A 26,281-nucleotide genomic window follows, 5' to 3' on the forward strand; every position below is an offset into this window, starting at 1 on the left:
CATATATGTGCAGGCATGAGGATATGTGTAGATAGGTGTCAATGGCTCATCTCAGCAATTCTATCCACTCAGGAGGCTGAGATCCAGAGGATCTCAGTTAAAACCAAATGGACAGAAAAGTCTGTCAGACTCCATCTCCAAAACAACCAGGGGAAAAAAAATCAGGGTAAAGGGCCAGCCAAGCAAGCAAGCTGAATGACAGGGTGAGGTTGTGAGTTCAAACGACAATACCAGTAAATGAGTAGGAAAAGAAGCAAATAAATAAATATATGTGTATGTAGAGCCCCATCCCCCTCTAAAAACACCTGAAAGGAGGGCTGGAAGTTTGGCCTAGTGGTAGAGTGCTTACCTTGCATGAAGACCTGGTACCACATACACAGAAAAAGCCAGAAGTGGTGCTGTGGCTCAAGTAGTAGAGCACTAGCCTTGAGAAAGCCCAAGGACAGTGAGTCCAAGCCCCAAGGCTATAAGGGTTCCAGAGAGAGGAGAAACACAAGGGTAAGTAGAGGCAAAGGAAAGTTTATGAAAGTATGCTTCCAGGGTGAACTCCCTGTTTCGGATCAGAGAGGTCATGTTGGAACTTAAGCAGGCTGGGGTTTTTATAGGCAGGGGAAGAAAAACATTTTCAACTTATGGGGGCAGGTGCAATTAGCATTGTGCAGGTGTGTTGGACCGAAGCAGTTTATTGAAGAGGGAGTGGCCTCTGCTGCCACCTCAGTTGACCTTACCAAGGACTAGAAAATACATAAATAACCAAAAAGAAATAATTCAGAAATGATTATCTTGGTATTTGAAATGTATATGTAGTTTTTTGGTCTTTTATCCTTTGTCTCTATCTTTCTCTATAAAATTGAACAAGTGGATTTTTAGCTAGACCTTGTTTACATAACAGTGAAGCATATCCCAGCAATTGTTCTACCTCAGGCCCTACCTAGCCCAGCAAGGGCCCCAGAGTGCCTGCAACCAGAGGCCCCACAAACCTGTGGTTTTTTGCTAACAGAGCCCCAAACCCCAGTGCCTTGGGGACCCTGGCTGTCCACTGGACAGATGCCACCAAACCACTCTCATTGCATTAATCTGGACGCTGTGGCTTGTTGGGGCCACAGCTTGGAATGCTGAGGGTTGACCAGCCTGCCAGTGGAACCAGGGATAGAGACAGTGCCCACAATAGTTAGTAACAGGAACATTTTGTCTTAGGCAGCAGAAAAGGCCAAGGCCTCCCAAGACAGAGCTCTGCTCATAATCCATGCTCCTTAAAGGGATATGTCATCTAGACCAGCAGCCTTCCTTGGGAGAGGTGGGGTTTAGTCTGTGAAGAGGTCATGTTCATTTGGGGTGGCAGGTTTAAACTAGTCACGTGAAACACACCAATCTTTCCAGTCCTAAGGAGGCTGAGGTAGGAGGATCACAAGTTTGAGGCCAGCCTGTGATAGACTGAGAGTTTGTCTGAAAACAAGTTAACAAACAAAAGCATACAAATGGATTTAAAACAAAATAAAACAAACAAACAAAAACCTCAAGCCAGGTGCAGGGGGCTCTATAATCTTAGCTACTCAGGTAGCTGAGATCTGAGGATCATACTTCTAAACCCAACTCAGGCAGGAAAGACTACTATCTCCAATTAACCATCAAAAAGTCAGAAGTAAACTGTGGCACAAGTGGTAGAGTGCCAGCCTTGAACAAAAAACCTAAGGGCCCAGGACCTAAGTGCAAGCCCCAGGAATGGCACTAAGAACAACAAACAAATAAAAGCAAAACTTAGCTGATTTAGAACTACGTCATCTAAAATTAGGCTCAGTGGATGACTGAGCTTAGTCTGTAGCCTGTGGCTAGGAGTAAGGGTCAGTGTGTGACCAGGATATTGGCCTGGTCAGTGACTAAACTCAAGGCTAAGACGTTGATCAGATTCAGGGCACAGTCTGAGATCAAGGCTTAGTATATGACCAAAGTCACTAGACTTGCATGACCCGGGGTCAGAATTTAGTCTTAGATTGGGGTGCAGTCAATGATTAAGCTCAGGGCTCCATTAGTGATCAAGATCAGGCTAATCTTCCACTAGAATCAGGATTCAATCTAAAACAAAAGGTTAATCTGGATTGTGGTTAGGGGTCAATGTGAGATCTAGGCTCAGTCTTAGGCTAGGATCAGTGCTCAATCTAAGATCTCAAATTGAAATCAGCCTTTTGTCAGATTTAGATCTGGGCTCAGGATATGACTGGAGTCAGGGCTCAATTCTAAGGTCATAGACCTCAGTCTGGAGCTGGAGTAGGTCATGAGATCAAGGCTCAGTCAACACCAAGATTAGTGTTCCAATAAGCTGTGGGATCAGGGCCACGACCAGGGCTTGTTCCGGCTCTCTGCTCTCTTCTGGGTTCCAAGTAAGAAGTCTCTGGAAACATGGGAGCCCAGAGCAGGTAACAGGAGCCCCCCAAGTCAAGCTTAACCGGCATCTGGCCCCTGCAGGAAGTCTCCCCTTGCCCTCTGGGCCTGGATGTCCTACAGTCTTCTAACCTACATGGCTCTGCTGCTTGAGATCCCCTGCACTAGAATAAAAATAGCCACTCACTTCAGAGCAGCTGACAGCGGTGCTGGGCTGTCTGGGAGGAGGGGGAGTGGGAAGAGGAAGGAGGGAGGCCCAGAGTCAACCCCAGCTGTGTGACCTTGGGAAAGTCACCCCTCCTCCTCCAGCCCATTTCCTGAGTGACAGCCTTGGGAGGTGAGGATGACACCTGCCCCAGAGGATTGGAACCAGCCCAGTCACTGACAGCATATGGCACTTGTTACCAATAGGGAAACTTGGTGTGAAGTCTTGGGGAGAATTGCTCTTTTGGGCCCAATTTTCTTCATCCTGCCGTCTTCCCCAGACTTTTTCCCACAGTGACCACGGCATGACTTGCACAGTAGGCCAGGTGTTTAGAAGGACCCCCCCCCCAAAAAAAAGGAATGAGGAAGCAGAAGGGAGGGAAAGGATTGTTCTCAATTCTCTGCTCCTAATAGCTCTACTATGAGCCAAAAAGGCTGGTAGGGCATAAGTCCAATTTTTGCATTCTTTCACAGCCAGAACCTTCCACCCTTGCCACCCCCCCTTCCCCCCAGACCTTTGCACCTGCCATTCTCCCTGCTTCCCCAGGCATGTCTTTCTCTTCTATTTGGCATCCTAGCCTCTCTTTCCAAAGCAGAATTCAACATTCATCTGTGAGGGAAATTTGTCTACCGCCTCCCCACAAACACCAGCCACTACAGGGCTGTCATTGCTTCTCTGATCCAATGGGAGCCTGTCACCGCCCATGTCTTTCTTCCCCTGGCTTCACTGACCCAAATAGCCAGCCTTAGGAGTTCCCAGTAAGGGGTTTCATTCGTTGTAAGGCTGTGCCTTGGCATAAGGCCTCATTCTGCAGAGGGGGAGGGAAGGAGGGAGCCAGGAGGGGCTCCCCACCCCTCCCACCCCCAAGAGACAGCCGTCTCCAAGGGGGCGGTTCTCCCTGGCAGCTGCCCCCGGCCTGCCGCCCTGAGCCCCAGAGTCTGTTATCAACTTCCTTAGTCATCAAATCAGGAACACAAATATAGCTCAACTCTCAGCAGGGGTCCGCCCCCACTACCCCCTTCTTTCTCCTTCTCCTTCCAGGAACCCAACAGTTGACTCCAGGCCTCAGTTTTAGAATCAATCAAATGGATGGGCTGGAGTAGAAGATGAGGGTGATGATGATGATGATGATGATGATGATGATGATGATGATGGGGCAGCAGTCTTTTACCCAGGACTTGCTTCTAATGGGCTCCAAGCTAAATATGTCATCTATAGTTCCTTGCTTAATCTTTATCTCTAGCTTAGGAAGAACCTGCTGTGTTTACCTGTCTTATGCAAATCAGGACCTCAATCAGGTAAGTCAGTGGCCAGGCCAGAAACAAAAGTCCTAGACAGCCATTCTGATCTCCAAAGAGGGGAATGATGGGAAATTCTGTGTTGTTTTTTATTGGTCCTCCCTGGGGCAGAGGAGTCCTCACAGAGTTATTTGCATGATATTTGCCTGGCTTCCAAAGGGTGCTAGGGGTCCCTGTCCTCATCCTAGCCTGGTCCCAGGGGCCTGGATCTGCCCTCCATGTCCTCCAGGACTGAGTGTGGTGTGTGTGTGTGTGTGTGTGTGTGTGTGTGTGTGTGTGTGTGTGTGTGTGTGTGCTGTGGGGGGGAAACAATTATATTTGGGTCATTTGTTTTTGTTTGAACTTTTGTAAAATGGGAGTGCAAGGACTGGGCAATGTATATTTTCTTCCTTTTGTGGAGTCTAAATGTTGCTCTCACCTCCAACTCCATAGAACCACCGGTCTCCTTCTCGCTGTCAATTGATCAGCCTTCCTCTACTTCCATCTCGGCAGTCATCAACATCACCTGATCCACCATCAGTCACCATCTCCACCATCACCATCCACACATCTCTTTACCCCAGCACTCTGACATGGCCTGTTTCTTTACTCCTGCAAGCTCCAGCTTCACCAAGCCCTTCATAGGGTGACCCTGAGGAGGAGACAGTCCAGCTAAGATGGGAATCCCCCCACCTCAGGAAGACAAGCTTGAAGCATCTGTCCCTGTGGTCTTTACGTAGAGGATCAGAGGCCCATGAGGGCCGACCAACAGGGAGTGCAAGGTACCGAACACAGAACTCACACTTTATCTGCTCTCGGTGAGACTGGTTCTCTCTAAGCAATCCAGCTTGTGTACGTGCGTGTTTGCATGTACAAGCATGTTTGTGTGTGCTTGAACATGCAAACACACACAAACACGTGTGCACCAGTACTGGAGCTTGAACACAGGGCCTGGGTGCTACCCCTTAGCTTTTTCATTCAATGCTGGTGCTCTACCACTTAAGCCACCTTTCCATTTCCAGATTCGTTTTTGGTGATTTATAGAAGATAAGAGTCTTTTGGGAGCCAGGTGCAGTAGCTCATGCCTGTAATCCTAGCTACTCAGGAGACTGAGATCTGAGGAATGTGGTTCAAAGCCAGCCCAGGCACAAAAATCTGTGAGACTCTTATCTCCAATTAACCACTAGAAAACCAGAAGAGGTGCTGTGGCTGAAGGGGTAGGGCAGTATCCTTGAGCTGAAGCGCTCAGGCCCAGGTTTCAAGTCCCACAAAGAAAAAAAAAATCTTGTGGGATTTTTTTCTGGCTGGCTTTGAACCATGATCCTCAGTTCTTGGCCTCCTTAGTTGCTAAAATTACAGGCAAGAGCAACTGGTGAATTAATTTTAATTTTAGATAGGAGAGAAAGGATAAGAGATAGAAATGAAGCCCATACTCATTTAGCCAAATTTGCCTTCATAACTCATTCACTCTTCTAACTCATTCGTTCATTCAACAGACATTTCTCTAGGTCTGTTGAAGATCGTGTTGTCTTCTAGGTCTCGTCCATTAGAGCTCCAAGCTGCCTGATATTTGTGATTTTTCTTGTTTGTGCCAGTACCAGAGCTTGAACTTAGGACCTTGTGCTTTAGCTCAGCTTATTTGCTTGCTTGGCACTCATGGCTGGGTACTTGACCACCTGAGCCACACCTTCAGCCTGGCCTTTTGCTGGTTCATTGGAGATGCACTTTTCTCTACAGGCTGGCCTGGATCCTTAAATCTCAGCCTCCTAAGTACCCAGAATTATAGACATAAGCCACCAGTGCTTGGGTCCAGGCCTGTTTTTGACACTTCGGTCAAATCTGTTTCCCTAGCACTGGATCCGTCTCCACCCCACTTTTCTTTCCTCACAATTGACTCAGGCTAGACTTGGGTTGGAGCGGTTTTATTTCCCCCTGAACCTCAGGAGACCTTCACTGAGTAAGTGCCTTCCCCAACCACACATACCTAGTGAGTGCTGAACTGCGGAGAGCTGAGCAGAGGGAGGTGGGATAGGCATAGTGTGGGGACATCTGAGGGCACTGAGGTGTCTGCAGAAGAGGAGGTGCTGGGGCTCAGATGGGAAGAGGACTCCAGTGGCTGGAGCCTGGCTGTCTGGTTCTGAAATAGGAAGAATAGAACTAAGGGGAGGGGGGAGGAGGGAGGGGGGTTGAGAGTGACACTGAGTCTGAAAAATGGGGCAAGGGTGGGGGCCCCCCACAGCAAGACCTGGAGTCAGACAGGCGATGGGATGGGGCAGAGACTCAGGTGTCTCTGAACTGCTTGTCTCCACCTTACCTGTAGGTGTGTCCATACCCCTCCCTGGAGCAAAGGGCTGGCCAGGCCTACTGGCTGGAGGATGTAGACAGGGGGTGGTAGAGAGGGCCCCCCTCCATTTGGGACCTATGCCAGGGCAGATGGGCACTCCGTGTTCCACATGGCCATTGGGGCTTGGGTAGCCCAGCATGAAAGGCCCCCAAGGGAGCAGCCCACCTTGTCCTGGCCACCTCCACTCTGGGAAGTGGGCGCCTGTGCCTTTAAATTCTCAGCAGGTTGAACCAGGCTGATGACATCACTGGTTCCTGGGAGCTGAGGAGCTGGAGCCTGAGCCCAAGGGAGCCGGGCTGCCTGCCGGGGTCTGCAGATATGGAGGACCAGAGCAGTGGGGACAGCAGGAGGCTAGGGACCCAGCCTAGCCAGCCTAGCCTGGGTCTCTCACCTGTGTTCCATGGGGTTTCTCAAACTAGGACACCCTCCAAGGTAAGAGACCCCCCCCCGAAAAATCTAGTCCTCCAGTCCCTTGATCTCTGGTCTCACACCCCCACACACACTGCAGGCACCCCGGTGCCCCTGGCTAAGGGATTGGCACTCCTCTGTGCCAAGCAGGAGCTAGACAAAGAAGTCCCCCGGGGAGGTGTGGAAGGGCACTGATAGAATGCCCACAGACACACAAGAGCCAGCCATCTCCAGAAAAGCATAGGAGAGCCTTGGATGGAGTGTTCGGAGACTCAGCCATTCTCCAGCTTTGCTGTGTGACCTTGGGCAGATTGCTTGTCTTCTCTGAGCCAATGCAAACATGAGGGGAGGGGAAGGTCTTGTTTCTGAAGAGCTGGAACTGTGTGACATCTGGGATGTCTTAGGCTGTGAGTGCTTAGGAGGTGGTGTGGTGGCTGGAAGGGCGGGGGGACACAAAGTGGGACACTTGCATCCAAGAAGGATGCCCCAAATGCGGACTCATAGAGTTAGTGTGCAAAGGGAAGTAGGTGGAGGCAGAGTTCCAGGTTCTCTGAACCGAGAAGGACACGGAACAGACACAGAATTGCGTCTCTGGAGGCGGAGATGGGGGTGAATTTAGACCTTCTTCTGTCCCCAGTGGCAAAGGATGCTTTATCCAGGGCCCTCAGAAAGACAGGATGGCTGGTGGGTTCTGAAGCATCCTGCTGCCCCCCCCTTGCCTGACTTAAGGGAGAAGCCTCACTTGTTGTCCTTACAGATGGGGGAGAGGGCAGAGGGGTTACAAGGACACTGTCTGGGCATTGAGAGATGTACCAGGATCAACCATTCTTGCTACAATAGACTCATTCTTCCATGCTCCATGGAACTCTTGTAAAGGCTGGGCTCATCTATGTAGCAGCAATGAGACTAAGGATCCTTCCTTTTATCAAGAGGGAAACTGAGGCCCAGGACAGAGAAGTGCTTACTTGAAGTCACATGGAACTGGGCCAGCCTCAGTTCTCAGTTCTTGCCTCTGCCTGGAGTTTTGGGAATGGAGGGGGACAGAGAGGGCTCAGGAACTGGGGGGGGGGAGGGGTCTGATGCCCTATGCAAGAACCTGAGTGTGTCTGGGCACCATGGAGATGGGAATAAAGAGTTGACAGGCTGAGTCCCGAGCCCCATTGGGTGTCCATTCAGTAGTGCTTGCCCAGATGCTGGAGAAACTGGAGATTGCCCAGAGAAGCTGCCCATTGTAGGCAGGAAATCAGAGGTCCAGGCTCATACTCTGCCTTTTATTTTTGTCAGTCCTGGGGCTTGAACTCAGTGCCTGGGCACTGTCCTTAGGCTTTCTTAAGGCTAGAGCTCTACCACTTGAGCCACAGTACCACTTCTGTGGATGTGGTACTGAGGAATCGAACCCAGGTCTTTGGGCATGCTAGGCAAGCACTCTACCCCTAGGCTGACCTCCCAGGCCTGCCATTTTTAAAGTTAATTTCTCTGTCTGTGAAAGAGGTTTTCAAATTTGAGGGACCAGAATTGTGTGTCTTTTCTCTTCCCGAAGAGAAAGTGACCTGCAGCAAAATGAATTGGAGAGAGATGATGGATAGGGAGGACTTCCTGGGTAAAGATATGCCCCCCCCTTTTTTTTTCTTCAGTTAGATATGGTGTGTTAGTGGAAGCTGAGGTTCCACCTTCCAGTTAGGGACACTTTGAGTCATTCATTGACTTGTCCTTTCCAAGGTGGACTCAAGTTTTCAGCATCCAGCCAAGAACACAGCCCCGGTACCCTCAGAACCCAGGCTGGCTCGAGCACCCGTGGGACCTCAAACAGCTGCTTCACCTTCCTCTGAGGGGCCAAGGCTGGCTCTGGCATCTCCCCAGCCCATCCTGGCTCCACTGTCTACTCCAGAGAGACAGAAAAGAGCCCCTGCCCCTCGCAGCTGCAGTCTGGCCCCTACATCTGTGGGCCAGTTGGTGGTATCAGCTTCAGCGGGCCCCAAGCCTCCCCCAGCCACTTCAGCTTCAGTCTTAGCTCCCACATCACTGGGTCAGCTTGTAATATCGGCCTCAGCGATGCCAAGGCAGCCTCCAAGCCCTCTGAGACCCAATCAGGCTCCAACTTCCAGGGACCAGAAGCCATTGTCACCCACCTCCGTGGGTCCTAAGCCAGCACTGGCAGCCTCGGGCCTAAGCCTGGCCTTGGCTTCTCAGGAGCACCCTCTTCAATCCCCCTCCAGTCCTTCCCCAGTGCCCAGTCCAGTCCTCTCCCCTTCTCAGGACCAGCCTCTGGCTCCAGCATCTGCAGTATCAACCCCAGCGTTGGTGGGATGGACACCTGCTAAACAGAGGGATGTCCCAGCCCCTAGACCTGTTCCTCCTTCCGAGGGGCGCCTCCAGCCTCCAGCTCAGGCATCTGGTCCTACCAGCTCCCCTGCCTTAATCCAAACCTCCGCAGACCCCCGGTTTTCTCCATCCTTCCGAGCCCGGCCTGAGGCCTCCCGTAACAGCCCTGAAGATCCAGTCCTGCCTCGCCCACCCCAGACCCTACCCTTGGAGGTGGGTACCAGCCTTCCAGAGTCTGGCACCCGCTCCCCTGGACTTCTGTCACCTACCTTTCGGCCAGGAACCTCATCAGGCCAGACTGTGCCCCCACCTCTGCCCAAGCCACCCCGTTCTCCCAGCCGCTCCCCAAGCCGTTCCCCTAACCGGTCTGCCTGTGTTCCCCCAGCTCCTGAGGGGGCTCTCCCCAGGCCTAGTACCCAGGGTGCAGGGTCTGACACCCAGAGACCAAAGTCTGCCACCCAGAGTCCAGGGTCTGGTACCCAGAGTCCAGGGTCTGGAAGCCAGGGTTCAGGGCCTGGCACCCAGACTGCAGGGGCTAGCAGGTGCCTGAGTCCTAAGCCTCAGGCCCAAGAAGCCCCAATCAACATCTCTCCTACACCCATCTCGGCACCATCCTCTTGGTCAGCTCAACCTACCTGCAAGAGCGACCCCGGATTCCGGTGAGGGGTTCTTTCTCAAGGATAGTCATTGGGGCTTATGCTTCCATGCTAGGCATTCTTTAGAGGGTGATGATGCATTCTCCCGGTTTCCTCTTAATGCTTTCTCCTTGGGAGGGCTGTGGGGGTCCCAGTGGGACTTTTTAAAAGACAGCATCCCTTTCTAAGGGACGGCTCTTTCCTGTATTTGTTTCCCCAGGGAGAGTCTGATAACAGGGGTGCGGGGCCCACTGTGGGCAAGAGAGCTCAGCAGCCAACCGCCCTGTGCCTCTGCCTCCCCAGGATCACTGTGATTACGTGGAATGTGGGGACTGCCATGCCCCCCGACGACGTCACCTCTCTCCTCCACCTGGGTGGTGGCGATAACAGTGATGGTGCAGATATGATCGCCATAGGGTGAGGGGCAAAAGGGGGGGAGAGGAAATCCTTTCCTGAGACCCTTGGGCCTCCTGGACCCGCACCCAGGTGGCAGGGGCTTCTAAAATGCCCCTCCCATCCGATGGCCACCTCTCCCTCACTTCCCCAGATTGCAGGAAGTCAACTCCATGATCAACAAGCGTCTCAAGGATGCTCTTTTCACTGACCAGTGGAGTGAGCTCTTCATGGATGCTCTGGGGCCCTTCAACTTCGTGCTGGTAATGCACCTCCCTCCCACCCCCCCCCCAAAAAAAAACCCTCCAACCTTTGGACAAGCAGGGACCCCTGTGGATTTCTGTCCAGCACCTGCCTTGATTCCTCGTGGGGATGTCTGTGCACTAAGAAGAGGAAGGAGTGGAATTGAAAGGGCAGGGGGAGAGGCAGAGGTGGGAGGGAGGGAATGGGGCGAGGGGGACGTGTCCCAGCCCGCCCCTCCCCACCACACCTTGTCCCTCTCCTCCTGCAGGTGAGTACAGTCCGGATGCAGGGTGTTATCCTTCTGCTGTTCGCAAAGTACTACCACCTGCCCTTCTTGAGGGACGTGCAGACGGACTGCACTCGCACTGGTCTGGGTGGCTACTGGGTGAGCATGGCAGTGGGGTCCCCCACACCCCTCCCACCTCACCTGGCCCCTGCTCTGGACCACACCCACTTATGTAGGCCACGCCCCTTCATCGGGGCCCTGTCCCAGGGTTCTGCCTCTTTCCCTAGGACCCAACCAGTCCAAGCCTCATCCACCGCCCCCACCCCCAGTCTCTCCCACCTCTGGCCTCACCTCCTTGCCCTAGGCCGCGCCCATGACCTGCCAACCCCCGCCTCCTGCCCCTTAGGGTAATAAGGGTGGAGTGAGCATACGCCTGGCGGCCTTTGGACACATGCTGTGCTTCCTGAACTGTCACCTGCCAGCCCACATGGACAAGGCCGAGCAGCGCAAGGACAACTTTCAAACCATCCTTAGCCTTCAGCAGTTCCAGGGCCCTGGAGCGCACGGCATCCTGGATCACGAGTATGGACCCGGCCGGGACTATAGCAGGGATGAGTGATACCTACCTGGGGAAGGACGGGGTGGGGGGGGGGGGAAGGCAGCACTTCCATGGGGAGGGGTGGAGCTTTGCTGAGGAGCAGGGTCTTCCTGGGAATCCCCACCTAATTTCCTCTAGACCCCCCTCTCCCCACTCCCCTCTGCTCCTTGGCTGGCTGGAGGGTCTGGTGCTGCCCAGCCATCCACAGCATCTCCAGAAGCCCCAGTGCCTTCGCCTTGGGGCCCAGGAAGGATCTAGACTGAGCCCTTCTATTCCATGGACCTCCCCCCCCCCCACTCCCATCTGTGAACAGTCTTGTGTTCTGGTTTGGGGACCTGAACTTCCGCATTGAGAGCTACGACCTGCACTTTGTCAAATTCGCCATCGACAGTGACCAGCTCCATCAGCTCTGGGAAAAGGACCAGGTAAGGGTCCCTACCCCAAGCTCATGGAGAATGTCCCAGGATGCACGTGGACCTTGCCCTCACCTGACCCCCGCCCCCCCACACACACCTGACCTTCAGATGCTGGAAGGCCCAAGCTGTTGTCCATTTCTGCCCTTCTGGAACCCCACAGCTCAACATGGCCAAGAATACATGGCCCATCCTGAAAGGCTTCCAGGAGGGACCCCTTAACTTTGCTCCCACCTTCAAGTTTGACGTGGGTACCAACAAATATGATACCAGGTAAGCAGCTGGATGAGGTGTGGGTGCAGGCTTTTTGTTTGTTTGTTTTGTGTCAGTCCTGGGACTTGAACTTAGGGCCTGGGCATGGCCCTTGAACTTTTTTTGCTCAAGGCTGATTTTCTACCACTTGAACCATAGCTCCACTTCTGGCTTTTTGGTGGTTAATTGGTAATAAGAGCCTTACAGATCTTCCTGTATGATGTGGCTTTGAACCATGATCCTCAGATCTCAGCCTCCTTGAGTAGCTAGGATAAGGCATGAATCACCAGAGCCCAGCTGGGATATGGGCTTTGGTCTTCTAGGAAAGAAACTGTGGGGAGAGGGGCAGGAGGCAAGGCTGGGCCTGTGCCTTGAACTCTCCTCTCCCAAGTCCCTTAAACTCAGGCTGTGACCATGACTGCCCACTGCAGTGCCAAGAAGCGGAAGCCAGCTTGGACAGATCGTATCCTGTGGAAGGTCAAAGCTCCAGGTGGAGGCCCCAGCCCCTCAGGACGGGAGAGCCATCGGCTCCAGGTGACCCAGCACAGCTACAGGAGCCACATGGAATATACAGTCAGTGACCACAAGCCAGTGGCTGCCCAGTTTGTCCTACAAGTGAGTTCTTGACCTCATCCCCGCCCTCTCTCTCTCTCTCTCTTTCTCTCTCTCTCTCTTCCTCTCTCCCTTCCTTCCTTCCTTTCTCCTCTCTCCCTCCCTCCATGTTGATGTTGGATCATGAACTCAGGATCGGAGTGCTATCCCTGAACTTGTTTGCTCAAGGTTGGTGGCTGGTGGTGGTCTACCACGTAAGCCACAGCTCATCTATAGCTTTTTGGTGGATAATTGGAAATAAGAATCTCACATATTTTCCTGCCCAGACTCGCTTCAAACTCTGATTCTCTGATCTCTGAGTAGGTAGGATTACAGGTGCCAGCCACCAGCTCATTTTTATCTTTCTGTTACAATGTCTTTGGAGCCAGCTGAGCATCCATCTGCACACTAGTCAGTCTTTGGCACTTGTCCTGTCCTTAGGTGCATCCATTTGTCATAACAGAGCAGGGTGTGTGTGTGTATGTGTGTGTGTGTGTGTGTGTGTGTGTGTGTGTCTATTTTTATATGAGGATGCTGAGTCTCAGGGTCACACCGCTCTTATGAGGAAGAATTAGGGAGCAGGCAAAAACGAGGGGTGTGGGGATAGGGTGGTGGATACATTCATGTCTCAAATGGTAGAACATTTGTCTAACAAGTATATGGTCCCAATTTCAATCCGTGTGTGTGTGTGTGTGTGTGTGTGTGTGTGTGATGTGCAAAGTTATAAACTATACAAAAGGCATGAGCCACTAGTGCTCAGCTTCAGATTTAGGACCAAAGTTCCTGGTTGCCAAAGTCAAAAGTGATCATCTTTCCAGGTGGCTCATGTCTGTAATCCTAGGTACTAAGGAGGCTGAGATCTGAGGCTAGAGGTTCAAAGTCAACCTGAGCAGCAAAGTCTCCAGTGAGGCTCTTCTCTCCCATAAACTACTCAAAAAGTCAGAAGTGGCTCAAGTAGTGAAGTACTGGCCTAGATCACAAGGAAACTCGGGGAGAGAGCCCAGCCCCTGAGTTCAAGCACCAGAACCAGAAAAAAAAAAATCAAGGAAGGAAGGAGGTGAGTGGTCACCTTAGACTGGCAGGAACCAGATGTGAGAGTCCCTGTCAGTCTAGCACTCTCTTTTCTTCTCTGGGAGAATCTGGGGCTCCTTTGGAGGTAGGTGTGGATTCCAAGTTACACAAAAGCTCAGTGACAGAAGCGGACCGGGGTAGATTCCCATCTTCCCAACCCTGAAACCCAGCCTCTGGGTTCTCTGAGTCTCTGGATCTGATAAGAGCTCTGCCTACTGGAGAATGCTTGGCCTGGCAGCTTTGTCATGTGGTCCGTCAGGGGGACACTAGCCAATATCTTCTGCTAGCAATGAAAACCTGCCTGGCCTGGCTTCCTGTGTCCTTGGATATGTTTTAACCCTCCGAGACTTCCTCTTGAGAATTACTTTTTTCTCCTCTCCACTCTGTTCTTTTTGACTTGTCCCAGGCCTTTGTTCTTTCTTCTTTCCTTCCTTCCTTCCTTTCTTTTTTTTTTCTATATGCCCTCAACCCCATCAGCGCTTTATTTTATTATTTTATTTTGATGCTGACAGTGAGGGCTTGAACTCAAGGCCTGGGCTCTATCCCTGAGCTTTATTTCCCCCCCCCCTCTCTCTCTCTCTCTTTCTTTTTTTTGCCAGTCCTGGAGCTTGAACTCAGGGCCTGAGCACTGTCCCTGGGCTTTCCTCAAGGCTAATGCTCTATCACTTGAGCCACAGCACTATTTCCAGCCTTTTCTATGTATGTGGTACCAAGGAATCAAACCTGGGTTTTCGTGCATGCTAGGCAAGCACTCTATCACTAAGCCAAACTCCCGGCCCCATCTGAGCTTTATTTCTCAAGGTTAGTTCTCTACCACATTAAGCTACAGCTTCGCTTCCAGGTATTTTTGGTGATTAACTGGAGATAAGGCTCATGGACTTTCCTGCCCAGGCTGACTTTGAGTCCTGACCCTCGGATGTTAACTGCCTAAATAGCTAGGATTACAGCCATGAACTACCAGCACCCAGCTAAGGCCTCTGTTCTTGAAAAAAAAAAAAAAAGGAAGTAAAGCTATTGCTCAAGTGGTAGAGCACCAGCTGTGAACAACAACAACAAAAAACCCTAAGGGACAGCACCCAGGCCCTAAAGTCAAGCCACAGTCCCAACACTACAGTAAAATAAAAAGGCTACTGGGGGTAGCTCAGTGGTAGAATATGATCTTAGCATGTGCCCTGGGTTCAATTCCTAGTGCCACAAAAAGAAAAATGAAGACAAAAGTGAAAGTTTTGTTTTTTGCTCTTATTAGGACTTGAAGTCAGGGTACTGTGCTTTTACTCTACCACTTGAGTCATGCTTTCTGTTCTGGCTTTTTTGCTGGCTAGTTTGGGAAACAAGAGTCATTCAGATTTGTCTGCCTGAGCTGGCTCTGAACCTTGATTCTCAGATCTCAGCCTCCTGAGTAGCTAGGATTATATGTATAACGCACCTGGTGCTTGGCTGACTTATTACTTCTGCAGAAGGAGGTTTCATTGTTACATTTCTACACATTTACAATAGATCCCTTCTAACAATGATAGCTTGTTTTTTTAAGTTCCTATGAGCCAGGCATGGAGGTGGCAGCGTAAAATCCCAACAGTCTGCAGTCTAACGTAGGATGGATTGAAAATTAAGGCTATCTACTAAAGACTTACTACATGCAAGGAGCTATATAGATGTCATTTCTTTGAATGCCTTGATGGCCCTGATATACCCACATTTTCTTTCCTGCTTTAACCAGTGAGAGAAAGCGAGGTTCCAAGAACAAAAGCCTTGCTTGGTTCAAGGTAACAAAGTCAGAATAGGGCTGAACAGTTTTGACCTTTAAAGGCTTTGGAGGATATTTCCACATGAAGCCCTTCTGTTAAGAACCTAGAGGCAGGGAGAGACTGTACTGGTTTCTTCTGGAACAGTTTGCCTGAACAGAAGCTGAGGGAAGGAAACTTGAAACTAGCTCAACAGGGGAGCAGACAAAGGCCTGAGCTGGCACCACCTGAGGGCCTTTCCCCTATGGACACAGGTGGCCAAGGACTTGGCTGACTGCCAGCCCAGAAACACCACCAATCAGGATATACACACACACACACACACACACACACACACACACACACACACACACTTGGCCTGGCTAGTCCTAGGACACACATATTCACAGTTATGATTTGTCTTCATGTGCTGGTGTCAGATTACTTGTTAATCAGACTTTATATAGTCAAGCCCTAGTGGCTTACACCTGTCATTCTAGTCAGGGTGTCATTCTAATCAAGAGTCTGAAATTCAGAGGATCACAGTTTGAGACCAGCCTGGGAAGAAGAGACTGAGACTCTATCGCCAATAAACCACAAAATTCTGGACCATGGAGGTTTTAAATGCTCAAAGGTAGAGTGCCAGAGTGCAAGGCTCTGAGTTCAAGCACTAGCCACAGCACAAAACAACTAAAAAGCTTCAGATGAGAAAAGTAAATATTGGGATGGTCAAGGCTTTGCCTGATGTCACACAGAAAGTTAGTGACAGTGCCTGAGGCCTCTGGGCGCCCACCTAGAATGGTTTCTTTGCTAGGACCACAGGGAAATCATTTATTTCAGTACCTATTGATAGATGGGGAAGTTTATGGGATGTCCAGTGAACCAGTAGAATAACCCCAGGGTTACGTAAGGGGCTCTTTGTAAACTTAGGGGCTCTTACTATTATATGACTTATTATATAACTTGACAATGACAGAGCCAGGGTTAATAACTTAAAAGCTGAATTCCAGAGCCAGGCCTGGTGATTCATGCCTGTAATCCCAGCTCCTCAAGAGGCAGAGGTAGGAGGATCATAGTTTGAAGCCAGCCCTGTGCAAAAAGGTGAGATCCTATCTGAAAAACAAGGGAAAGCATAAAGGGCTGGAAGGTATTTTTCAAGTAGTAGAGCACCTACTTAACCTCACAAATGGGAAGAACTGAGTTCAAAATGCCTGTACAAAAAGAAAACAAAAGTGAGCCAGGAGTATGGCCTAGTGGTAGAGTTCTTGTCAAGCATTTACAAAGCCCTGAGTTCAATTCCTTGGTACCACATGTACAGAAAAAGCTGGAAGTGATGCTGTGGCTCAAAGTGGTAGAGCACTAGCTTTGAGAAAGCTCAAAGACAGAGCCCAGGCCCTGAGTTCAAGCCCCAGGACTGGCAAAAAAAAATCTGTCCATGCACACAAAAAGAAAAAGAAAAAAAAATTCTACTCCCTTATTCAAGAGGCATCAAATAGAAGGAACCCTGGACTGAGAAGTAGCAAGTTTGTCATTTATCCTAGACCTGTTTTTTGTTTTAATGCCAGTCCGAGGGCTTAAACTCAGGGACTGGATGGTGATAGACTATTCCTTTATCACTTGAGCCACAGCTCCATTTCTTATTGTTTTTTGGTAGTTCATTGGTGTAAAGTGCCTTATGGGTTTTTATTGCCTGGATTGGCTTCAAACTGCCATCCTCAGATCTCAGCCTCCTGAGAAGCTCAGATTACAGGTGTGAGCCACTGGCATCCAGCTACTAGACCTGTTTTGCCTCCGTTTCCCAGTCTGTGAAATGGGCTCACATGCCTTCTTGCTGAGAATCTTGGGTGCATGGGATACTATGGGATGCCCTCTAATGTCACCCTCTGACCCTGTCTTGTCTGGGCAGTTTGCCTTTAGGGATGATGTGCCATTGGTGCGACTGGAAGTGGCAGATGAGTGGGTGCGGCCAGAGCAAGCTGTGGTGAGGTACCGCGTGGAAACAGTTTTTGCCCGCAGCTCCTGGGACTGGATTGGCTTGTACAGGGTGAGAGGGGCAGGGCTGGGGGGCTCTCTCAGGGGAGGAGGGGGCCTGGTGGAATCTGGTGCCCAGTGTGATGTGACATCTGATTGGATAGATGGCCTTGGGGCTCAAGGCCTTGCATGCTCTTACTTCAGGTGGGTTTTCGGCATTGCAAGGACTATGTGGCCTACGTCTGGGCTAAACACGAAGATGTGGATGGCAGCGTCTACCAGGTGATTCCGGGGAGAGCAGGGCCAGAAGAAGCCCCCAGCACCTCAGGACTTGGGGGGGGGGGATGTCTTGAGGCTGCCCACCTGACCCCAGCTTGGGCCTGTGTCCCTTTGTGCCTCAGGTGACCTTCAGTGAGGATTCCTTACCCAAAGGCCATGGTGACTTCATCTTGGGTTATTACAGCCACCACCACAGCATCCTCATCGGTGTCACCGAACCCTTCCAGGTACAGGAACCTGACTGGGAGACCAGGTTGCACTAGGCCTCAGGGGCCAGGCTGGGGAGCAGGGTGATCAGCGTACCCCCAACTCTCCTCCATTCTGGCCCCCCAGATCTCACTGCCTACCTCAGAGTCAGCCAGCAGCAGCACAGACAGCTCTGGCACCAGCTCGGAGGGCGAGGACGACAGCACGCTAGAATTACTCGCACCCAAGTCTCGCAGCCCTAGTCCGGGCAAGTCCAAGCGCCATCGGAGCCGCAGCCCAGGCCTGGCCCGCTTCCCCAGCCTGGCCCTGCGGCCCTCATCACGAGAACGCCGCGGTACCAGCCGGAGCCCCTCACCCCAGAGTCGCCAGCTGCCCCGGCTGGCCCTGGATCGGGGCAATGGCAGTGGCAGCCGGGGCAGCAGTGAAGAAGGGTCCTCAGGGCTGCCTGGCCCCTGGGCTTTCCCATCAGCTGTTCCTCGAAGCCTGGGCCTGCTGCCAGCCTTGCGATTGGAGTCTGTAGACCCGGGTGGTGGTGGTGGTGGTGGTGGTTCCTGGGGACCCCATGGGGAGGCTCCTAACTCTGATAGCCTGTCTCCCAGCCCTCAAGGCCGGCATGGGCTAGAGGAAGGGGGTCTGGGGCCCTGAGGGTGGAGAGCAATGGTGCCCAGAGGCTATGCCATCTTCTGCCTGGATTGTCTACAAACCTGCCTGCCTCTCCTGCTGCTGCCCCAGCTTCATCCCCACCTGCCACTCTGTCCTGGCCAGAAGTGGCCAACTGGGGGTCCCTTAAAACTCAGTTCTGGCACCACGACTGTGACAATCAGCAAAGCCCAGCCTGAGCCCCCATCTGGGATGGGTGGGGGAGACGTTGGCAGATATTCCTATTTTGAAAGTCATCCATTAGGAATTAAATTCTCCAGCTTCACTTTCTGAATCCTTCCAGATTTCTTAGCAGTCTGTGGATGAGGTATCAAGAATCAAAGTTTACTATGCGCCAAGCCCCCCCACCTCTCTCTCCTCTCTCTCTCTGTATATATATATATATATATATATATATATATATATATATATATATATAATTATCCTCAATAACTCTATGAGGTAGCTCATAGTTACATTTGCAACCCCCTTTTTCAGAGGAAGAAAACTAAGGCTCAGAGTAAGGAGGGACAATCCTTTTATCCAGGAGCATAGAGGAGGTTTGAACTTAGCTTTAAGGTAAAAACAATGGTACAGGCCTGGTTAAGGTAACCTCAGCCAGTTTGAACATTTATCTCAATGGAACAGCATTTGCCTGGCAAGGGCAAGACCCTGAGTTCAGGTATCAGTTCTGAAAAAAAGAAGCCACAGCAGTTATTAAGAAAGGTGTCCCTGCCTGGTTGCTCTTGTCTAGACTCATGGCTACTCAGGAGGCTGAAATCTGAGGCTCACCATTCAAGGCCAGCTGGGATAGAAACATCCACAAGGTTCTATTCTCCAATTAACCAGCACAAATGCCAGACAGGAAGTGTGGCTCAAGTGGTAGAATGCCAGCCATGAGTGAAAAAGTCCAGAAAGAGCATCAGGCTCTGAGTTCAAGTACAAATAAAGAAACAATGGCTGGGGCAAAGAAGGGTGTTGAGGAGGCCCCTCCAGTATCCCCTATGCTCCCTACCCCCGAACTTGGGTTCAGATTCAGGCAATGGACTCTCTGCCCTAAGTGTCATAGCCAAGATTCTGGGGTTTTCTTAGGGATAGTTTTGGCTCATGTATGAGTCATACAACAGATACCCCTTATGATGTTCCAGTTAGTTGCCCATTCCCCCCAATTCCATCTGTCTGGGAAGGTCCTTGCATCAAAGTGAGTTTCCTGAATATCAACCACATGCAGGCACAGAGAAGTTGTTTCACCAGCTCAAGGTACTCAGCACAGGAGGAAAGGTCCCTTCATGCAGCTTCCTGGTCCCACAGTCTCAGTCTAACCCAGGGAGAGAAGGCCAAGACATCCCAGGGCCTGGAGCAAGGTCCAAGCTGGTGCAGAAGAACAGCTGGATCTGAGATCACTAGTGCTAGAATCATTGCTGTCCTTTGCTGCCCTGGGCTGCCTCCATTAGCTGGAGACATTGGTTATAGAATGACATGGGGGTCCCTGCAAGCTCTGGAAGCCACATCTGTCCTTTGTCTGTGCTTTGGGAGTGGAGCTGCTGCAGATGCCGAGCTGACACTTTGATGGCTTTAAGGTCTCTGGAGCAGCTGTGGGGAGAAAACAGGGGTCAGGTTGAGAAGAATCTAACTCTGTAGATTAGGGATTTGATGCCCATAGAGGCTCAGGCCAGTGTCACCAGCAAGGCAGAAGGGAAGGAGTAAAATGAAGCTGAGTTGGTAACTAGAAGCCCTGGGTTTTGCTACTCTAGTCAGCTAAGGAAGCCTGAGTCCTCTGTGAAATGGGAATGATTAGTGATTAGTTTGGAGAGATTAAATGTCCAAGTCAGATGGAAGGACTTAGGCCTGCCATTTCATCTACTTGGGAGGTAGAAAGCAGAAAGAGTGAGACTTAGGGCCAACCTGGGCAAAAAGTAAACCATCTTAACTAACAAGCCTGGCAGGGTGGAATGCACCTGTAATCTCAGCCCTGTGAAATGGTGATTGTGGTCCCAGGCTGGCCTGGAATAAACCTCAAAACAATAACTAAACCAAAAAAGGACTGAGGGCATGACTCAACTAGTAGAATACCTACTTAGTAAGTGAAAGACTCTGAATCAAACTGAATTACAGGCATGAGCCACAGGTACCTAGCTTGCTTTTTTTAAAAAAAAATTATTTATTAATTTTATTTTATTTAGAGCTGTTATTTCCTTCCAGCCTGGACAGGAAAGGCCATGAGACTCATATCTCCAATAAACCATTCAAAAAAGCAGGAAGTGGTGCCATGATTCAACTTACAGAGCACTAGCCTTGAGCAGAAAAGCCATGCAAGAACCCAAGGCCCTGAGTCCAAGCCCTAGCACTGGTACCAAAATAAATAAAATATATGACACAGAGCTGGGCCTGGAGCTGCATGGGTTGGAAGGAGGGGTGGGGTGGGGGCAGGGAATAATGGCATTCAGAGGCTCTCTGGCCCCAACCCAACCTGGGGAAAAGTCATTGACTTCCGATTCTATCACTTACCCTTTGACCTCATCACAGTCCACTGGAAGGGCCAGCTTGAAGCAGGTGGTACCCAGCAGTTCCCAAAGCACGTTGGCACCCACAGGTGGACTATGCAGCCTCAGGAAGCGTGCCACACTGAGGGCAGAGAAGGGAAGGCTCAGGCTGGGACAGGATCTCACCAGCTCAGAACCCCTTCAGAGCCTGGCACCAGACAGCTCACCCTATGGGTCATAGCAGGCCTCACCGGCGTGTGCAGTTGCAGGAGAAGAGGGAACCCCGGGCACTGTTGAGCAGCTGGAACTTGGTTTCCTGGGGCCTAATTTGATGCTCACAGCGGTCCAGGTACCGGAAGCTGCGACAAGCCCGGTGGGCATCTGGGGGCAGGGGTAGGTAGTGGGTGGAGCCTGGTCAAACCAGGAGGCCCCAAAGATGTCTGCCACCCTTGGTGGTTTATGCTTGTAACCCTAGCTACTCAGGAGGCTGAGAACTGAGGATCATGATTCAAAGACAGATGGGAGCAGGAAAGTGGGTGAGACTCTCATCTCCAGTGAATCACCAAAAAGGCGGAAGTGGAGCTGTGGCTCAAGTAGTAGAGTGCTATCCCTGAGCACAAAAGCACCCAGGCCCTGAGTTCAAACCCTAGACTGCCAGTCTTGGGCTCCTCTCTCTGGGTTAAACTGAGAGTATGGGAACCAGGAAGCTGCCATGAAGGGCTCTTTCCTGCTGTGCTGAGTAACCTCCAGCTGGTGAAACAACCTCTCTGTGCCTGCATGTGGTTGATCTTAGGGTCTAGGTACTGACCCTGAGCCTCTTTTTTGCCCAAGGCTAGCACTTGCACCACAGCTCCACTTCTGGCTTTTTCTATGTGTGTGGTACCAAAAAACTGGAACCCAGAGCTTCATGCATGCTAGGGAAGAACTCTACCACTAGGTCACTCTCCCAGCCGCCCAAATACATCATTCTTGATTCACATTTATTTCTACTTGAGCCATGCCCTCAGCCTTTTCTGCTTTAGTCTTTTTGTTGTTGTTGGTTTGTTTGTTTTCAGACAGGGTCTTATACTTTGCTTTGGCTAGCCTTAGTCCAAGATTTTCCCATTTTCACCTCCCTAATTGCTGGAATTACAAGAGTGCATCATCATGCCTTACTTTGTTTTCAAGTGCTAGGGATCATACACAGGTCATTGCTACTAAGAAATAAATGTTCTAATCATAATCATTCTGTTCCGCCTCCAACCTTTTTTTTTTTGGTCAGTCATGGGGCTTGAACTCTGGGCCTGGTCAATGTTCCTGAGCTGCCCTTGAGCCACAGCAGCACTTCTAGTTTTCTAGCGGTAAATTGGAGATAAGAGTCTCATGGACTTTAATGCCCGGGCTGGCTTTGAACCATAATCCTCAGATCTCAGCCTCCTGAGAAGCTAGGATTACAGGCGTGAGCCACAGGTACTTAGCTAGGCACATGGAGCAGGAAAAGCAGCTCCTTCCTCCTCACTCTTTTTTTTTTTTAATGCCAATCCTGAGGCTTAAACTCAGGGCCTGAGCACTATCCTTGGGCTTTCTCAAGGCTAGAGCTCCACCACTTGAGCCACAGCACCACTTCCAGCTTTTCTATGTATGTGGTACTGAGGAATCAAACCTGGGTCTTCATGCATGCTAGGCAAGCACTCTACCACTAGGCCAAACTCCCCAGCCCCTCCCCAGTCCTTGCATACTGGTAAGGACACCCCTGAGCTTACCCCGAAGGCTTTGGAGGCCAGGATGGGAGTCTGCCAGCTGGGCTGTGAGTGTCATGCCAGTCCTGGATGCCACAGGAACCTGAAGAACTGTGGTGTTGGCTGTGCTGGGCTGCCCAGACCTTGTGTGATGTGTCCATCTTTTCCAAAGATGTTGGTTCCTTCTCAGTTTGCTGGGGGCTGAGCTCTGGGGGCTGGGGGTCAACAAAGTGTCTGGGGAGTTCCAGGAGGCATTATAAGGAGTCCTAGGCTGGAGCTGGGCAAGAGGCATGGAGCCATAGGTCTTACACCTAGAAGGTGACAGTTGGAGGTGATGATTGATACAGAATCCCTGCTCCCAGAAGCCCTCAGGGTCGTTGCCATGGAAACCAACTCTCTGCCACTTCCATCCACCATCCTATTGGGTTGTGAGGAGGCATTCAAGAAGAGACTGCACCCTGGGCCACACCCTAAGAATATGAGCATGCTGAGCCCCAAGTGGCTCACATCTGTAATATTAGATACTCTGGAGGTTGAGATCTAGGGATCCAAGTTCAAAACCAGCCCAGGCAGGAAAGTCTCAAAGACTCTGATCTCCAATTAACCAGCACAAAAGCCAGAAGTAAAAAAAGAAAGGGTGAACCTGACAGAAAGGACAGACAAATGGACAGCATGGCTCCCTCCTCTATTCCCCAATCTTCTCAAGGCTTGGGGCCTCAACTGCCAAATGGCTAGGAATAGAAGTTGGGGAAACAGCCACATACCCGCCCCACCAGTACCACGCCACGCATGCCTCCTGCTCCTTCAGCACAAAGCAGGGAATCTCCAGCACATTGAAGAAGGCCACACCCATGATGTCGGAGATGGAGTCGCTATGGTTCCTCAGGCACTGCTGGAACCTGCCCAGAGTTGGCATTCAGGTCACTGAATCACAGACAGCCTCTGCTTCTTCCTGCAGCCCATCCTGCCACCCAGCCCAGTTGGTTTGAATTCACCACAAGTTTTACCCATTAGCATGATGGGGTCCTCACTGGCTGGGATCTTGGTGTTTTCCTTGGAATTCTAGTCTATATCTGGAAACTGGGTAAACTCTGACCCTGTCCTTGAGCCCCAGGCCCTCTCTGCCTGCCACCAACCTGGCATCGCAGTCACAGTGGGAGATAGTATGGAAGCGGAAGTTCCGGATGCCATAGTTGTACTGCAGGGGTGAGATGGTATGTGGGCAGCGGTCATGTTCGCGGCAGCAGAAGTCTGGGCCACGGAAGATCCCTGCATGGGAAGGGGATAGAATAGGGGCTCAGCAGTGAACTGGGCACCATCTAGCAGCGAAACCCATCTGGCATCAGAGGGATTCTCAACCCAGTCCTCATGTGCCCCCTCCCCTAGTCATTTTCCTGTGAAACCCTCATAGTTTCAAGGCTTACAAAGTTTGGGGTCAGGAGTTTGGCCTATTGGTAGAGTGCTTGCTTAGCATGCATGAAGACCTGGGTTCAATTCCTTGGTACCATGTACATAGAAAAAAGCTGGGAGTGGTGCTGTGGCTCAAGTGGGAGAGCTCTAGACTTGAAAAAGTCCAAGGACAGTGCTGAGGCCCTGAGTTCAAGCCCCAGGACTAGCAAAACAAACAAACAAACAACAACAACAACAAAAAAAGGTACAAAGTTTGCAATGCCTTCTGGGCAGTTCTCAGTGCCACACAGCGCCTCCCCACCACCATGAACATAGGAAAATGATTTCCTTGGGGAAACTATCCCCAGGCTTCTCATGCTCACACCCTAAATAAAACTACAAAGCTATGATCATGTGGATACTGGAAGGATGAATGCCAAGGGTGCAACCTTATTAGCACAATGAGACATTGGATGGCTAAGATGTCAACCTGTCTCAAGTGCCAGGTTCTCTTCCCCACCCTCCATGTAGACAAACAGCAATCCATCAAGATCCAAACAATAACAATTACTAGGCATTTCCCACGTGCCTGGCACTTCCTATTTCAAACTCATGGAGCCCTGCAAAGAGCAGAGTCACCTCCATTTTACAAGTGAAGAAGCCTGTAATCCCAGCACTTGGAAGAATCATGAATTTGAGGCCATCCCCAGGCTACATAGTGAGATCCTGCGGCAAAGGGAAGTGACTTCTTCAGCTTGAATAAGCTGACTTGAGATTTGAACCTAGACCTTTTTATCTTGGTATCTACTTCTCTTAGGTACTGGCTTCTCAGATCAGCAGACTCTGGATCTACCATAGGTGAATAATGAACCCCCTCCCTTCTTTCTTTCTTTATTTCTTTTTGCCAACCCCGGGGTTTGAACTCAGGGCCTAGGTGTTGTCCCTGAGTTTCTTTGTGCTACGACTTGAGCCACAGCACCATTTCTGGTGTTTTCTGTCCAGTTTATTGGAGTTGAGAGTCTTAGGGACATTCCTGCCTGAGTTAGCTTCAAACCATGATCCTCAGATCTCAGCCTCCTGAGTAGCTAGGATTGCAGGCATTAGCACACAGTTGAGTAAGACCTTTCTAATTCATGCTTCCATGTAAGAGTCCCATGGTGACACTCGTGGTCATCCCGTTTTACAGACAAGGAAATGGAGGTTCAGAGTGGCTAAGTCACTCCCCTAAGGACACAGCCTGGGAGAAAGGGAACTGGGGCTAAAGCCTGTGTCTCCTCCATTAGACACCCAACCCACATCCCCAGGGCTCACCCAGCTCCGAGGTGTTGGTGGCAGAGTCCCCAACTCCACACCACAGTGTGCCAGGCACTGTCCAGCCTCTTTTCCTTCGCAGGCGCCCTCTGCCAAATGTTCCCTTCTTCTCTGCTTCCCGCTTCTCCCTGAGCCCTGCTGGGCTTTCCCGGAGTCCTTTACAGGCTGCCCACTGGCTCTCAAGGGTGGTCAGGGCTCTCTGTAGCTCAGGTCCAGGGGTGTGGATGAAAGAGCCCCGCGTGGGCTCATGGGCACATAGAGTCTCAAAGGTGGCAATGAGTTCTGGCTCACGCAGCTGGTTACATACCTGCAGTCTTCCGTGGTCATCCCACTGGGCTCTGATCAGGGCCAAGCCTTGGGCATCCTTGCTCAGGAAGCTCAAGGAACCCAGGAGGCTGCCAGGGATGGGCCTGGCCAAGTGGCAGAAGGTACTGTCCCAGGGGATGGTAAAAGAACCCCCGGGAAGTACCCCTGGGAAGCCCAGCACCCCTAGCAGTACTCCCAGAACCCCCATTCTGCCCCTAGGCCAGCCTGGCCAGACCAAGCCCCCAGGATGCGCTTCTCCCGCGAGGCAGCAGCAGCCAGCAGAAGCCGGGCCAATGGATGGAGCTGCAGGCAGAGGAGGCCGGAGACTGGAGTGTGGGGTGATCGTAGGCTTGTAACCGAATCCACCGGCCGGGCAGGCTGCTGATTGGCTGAGGAATGCGCCGGGCAGGCTGCTGATTGGCTGAGAAGTGCACTTGCCAAGCCCACGCCTTCGCTCGCTCGGCCCTTCCCAGCCCAGGCAAGTCACCTGCGGCCCGCCCTGCCTGGAATGGGGAGGGAGGGCGGGGGATGGTCTGGGGGAGCCCAGAGCTCTGAAAACCTGGAAGAGGCTGGCAGAGGGGGAGTCTGTGTCTCCTTAGATGGGAAGAAGATTCAGGAGCTCGGAGGCCGCCTGAACCTGTGGTGACACAGGCCACACTTACCTCCATCCCCTTTGGCAGAAAGCCCAGGGTGGGGTGAAGGAGGCCAGGGCGGGGGCGCCAGGGCAACCCACCTGGGAGTTCCCAAGGCTTCTGGGAAATGAGGTACCTGTCCCCAGGCCAGCCTCTGCTTTTTCCTAGTCCTGGTTCTTAGGAAGGCTCGGCTGGAGGACGCACACCCCAGGACTCCAGCATTAACCCTCCCTATGTGGACGATCAGGGCACACGGCTGGAGCAGAAG

General features: G+C 51.4%; 2 protein-coding genes across 2 annotated transcripts; one reads left to right on the plus strand and one right to left on the minus strand.

Annotated features, from left to right (window-relative positions):
• Nucleotides 1-6,454: 6,454 nt before the first annotated feature.
• Inpp5j (inositol polyphosphate-5-phosphatase J) lies at nucleotides 6,455-18,460 on the plus strand. The gene is made up of 13 exons (XM_090320486.1): nucleotides 6,455-6,637; nucleotides 8,333-9,594; nucleotides 9,874-9,987; nucleotides 10,118-10,226; nucleotides 10,475-10,591; nucleotides 10,839-11,014; nucleotides 11,344-11,455; nucleotides 11,607-11,716; nucleotides 12,127-12,310; nucleotides 16,985-17,122; nucleotides 17,254-17,331; nucleotides 17,451-17,555; nucleotides 17,662-18,460. The coding sequence occupies exons 1-13, from the start codon at nucleotides 6,524-6,526 to the stop codon at nucleotides 18,178-18,180; spliced, it is 3,138 nt and encodes a 1,045-aa protein (XP_090176612.1). The 5' UTR covers nucleotides 6,455-6,523; the 3' UTR covers nucleotides 18,181-18,460.
• A 241-nt stretch (nucleotides 18,461-18,701) lies between these two features.
• On the minus strand, nucleotides 18,702-25,589 carry Pla2g3 (phospholipase A2 group III). Its single transcript, XM_090320118.1, has 7 exons — nucleotides 25,076-25,589; nucleotides 23,512-23,644; nucleotides 23,140-23,274; nucleotides 22,400-22,686; nucleotides 20,909-21,038; nucleotides 20,683-20,799; nucleotides 18,702-19,767 (listed from the first exon to the last, which is right to left on the minus strand). Exons 1-7 carry the CDS (start codon nucleotides 25,587-25,589, stop codon nucleotides 19,590-19,592), a joined length of 1,494 nt encoding a protein of 497 aa, XP_090176244.1. The 3' UTR covers nucleotides 18,702-19,589.
• Between the last annotated feature and the right edge of the window lie 692 nt (nucleotides 25,590-26,281).

This window comes from Megascapheus bottae, chromosome 28, assembly GCF_031878675.1.
Source record: "Megascapheus bottae isolate mThoBot1 chromosome 28, mThoBot2.hap1, whole genome shotgun sequence".
In the NCBI taxonomy this organism is placed as follows: domain Eukaryota; kingdom Metazoa; phylum Chordata; class Mammalia; order Rodentia; family Geomyidae; genus Megascapheus; species Megascapheus bottae.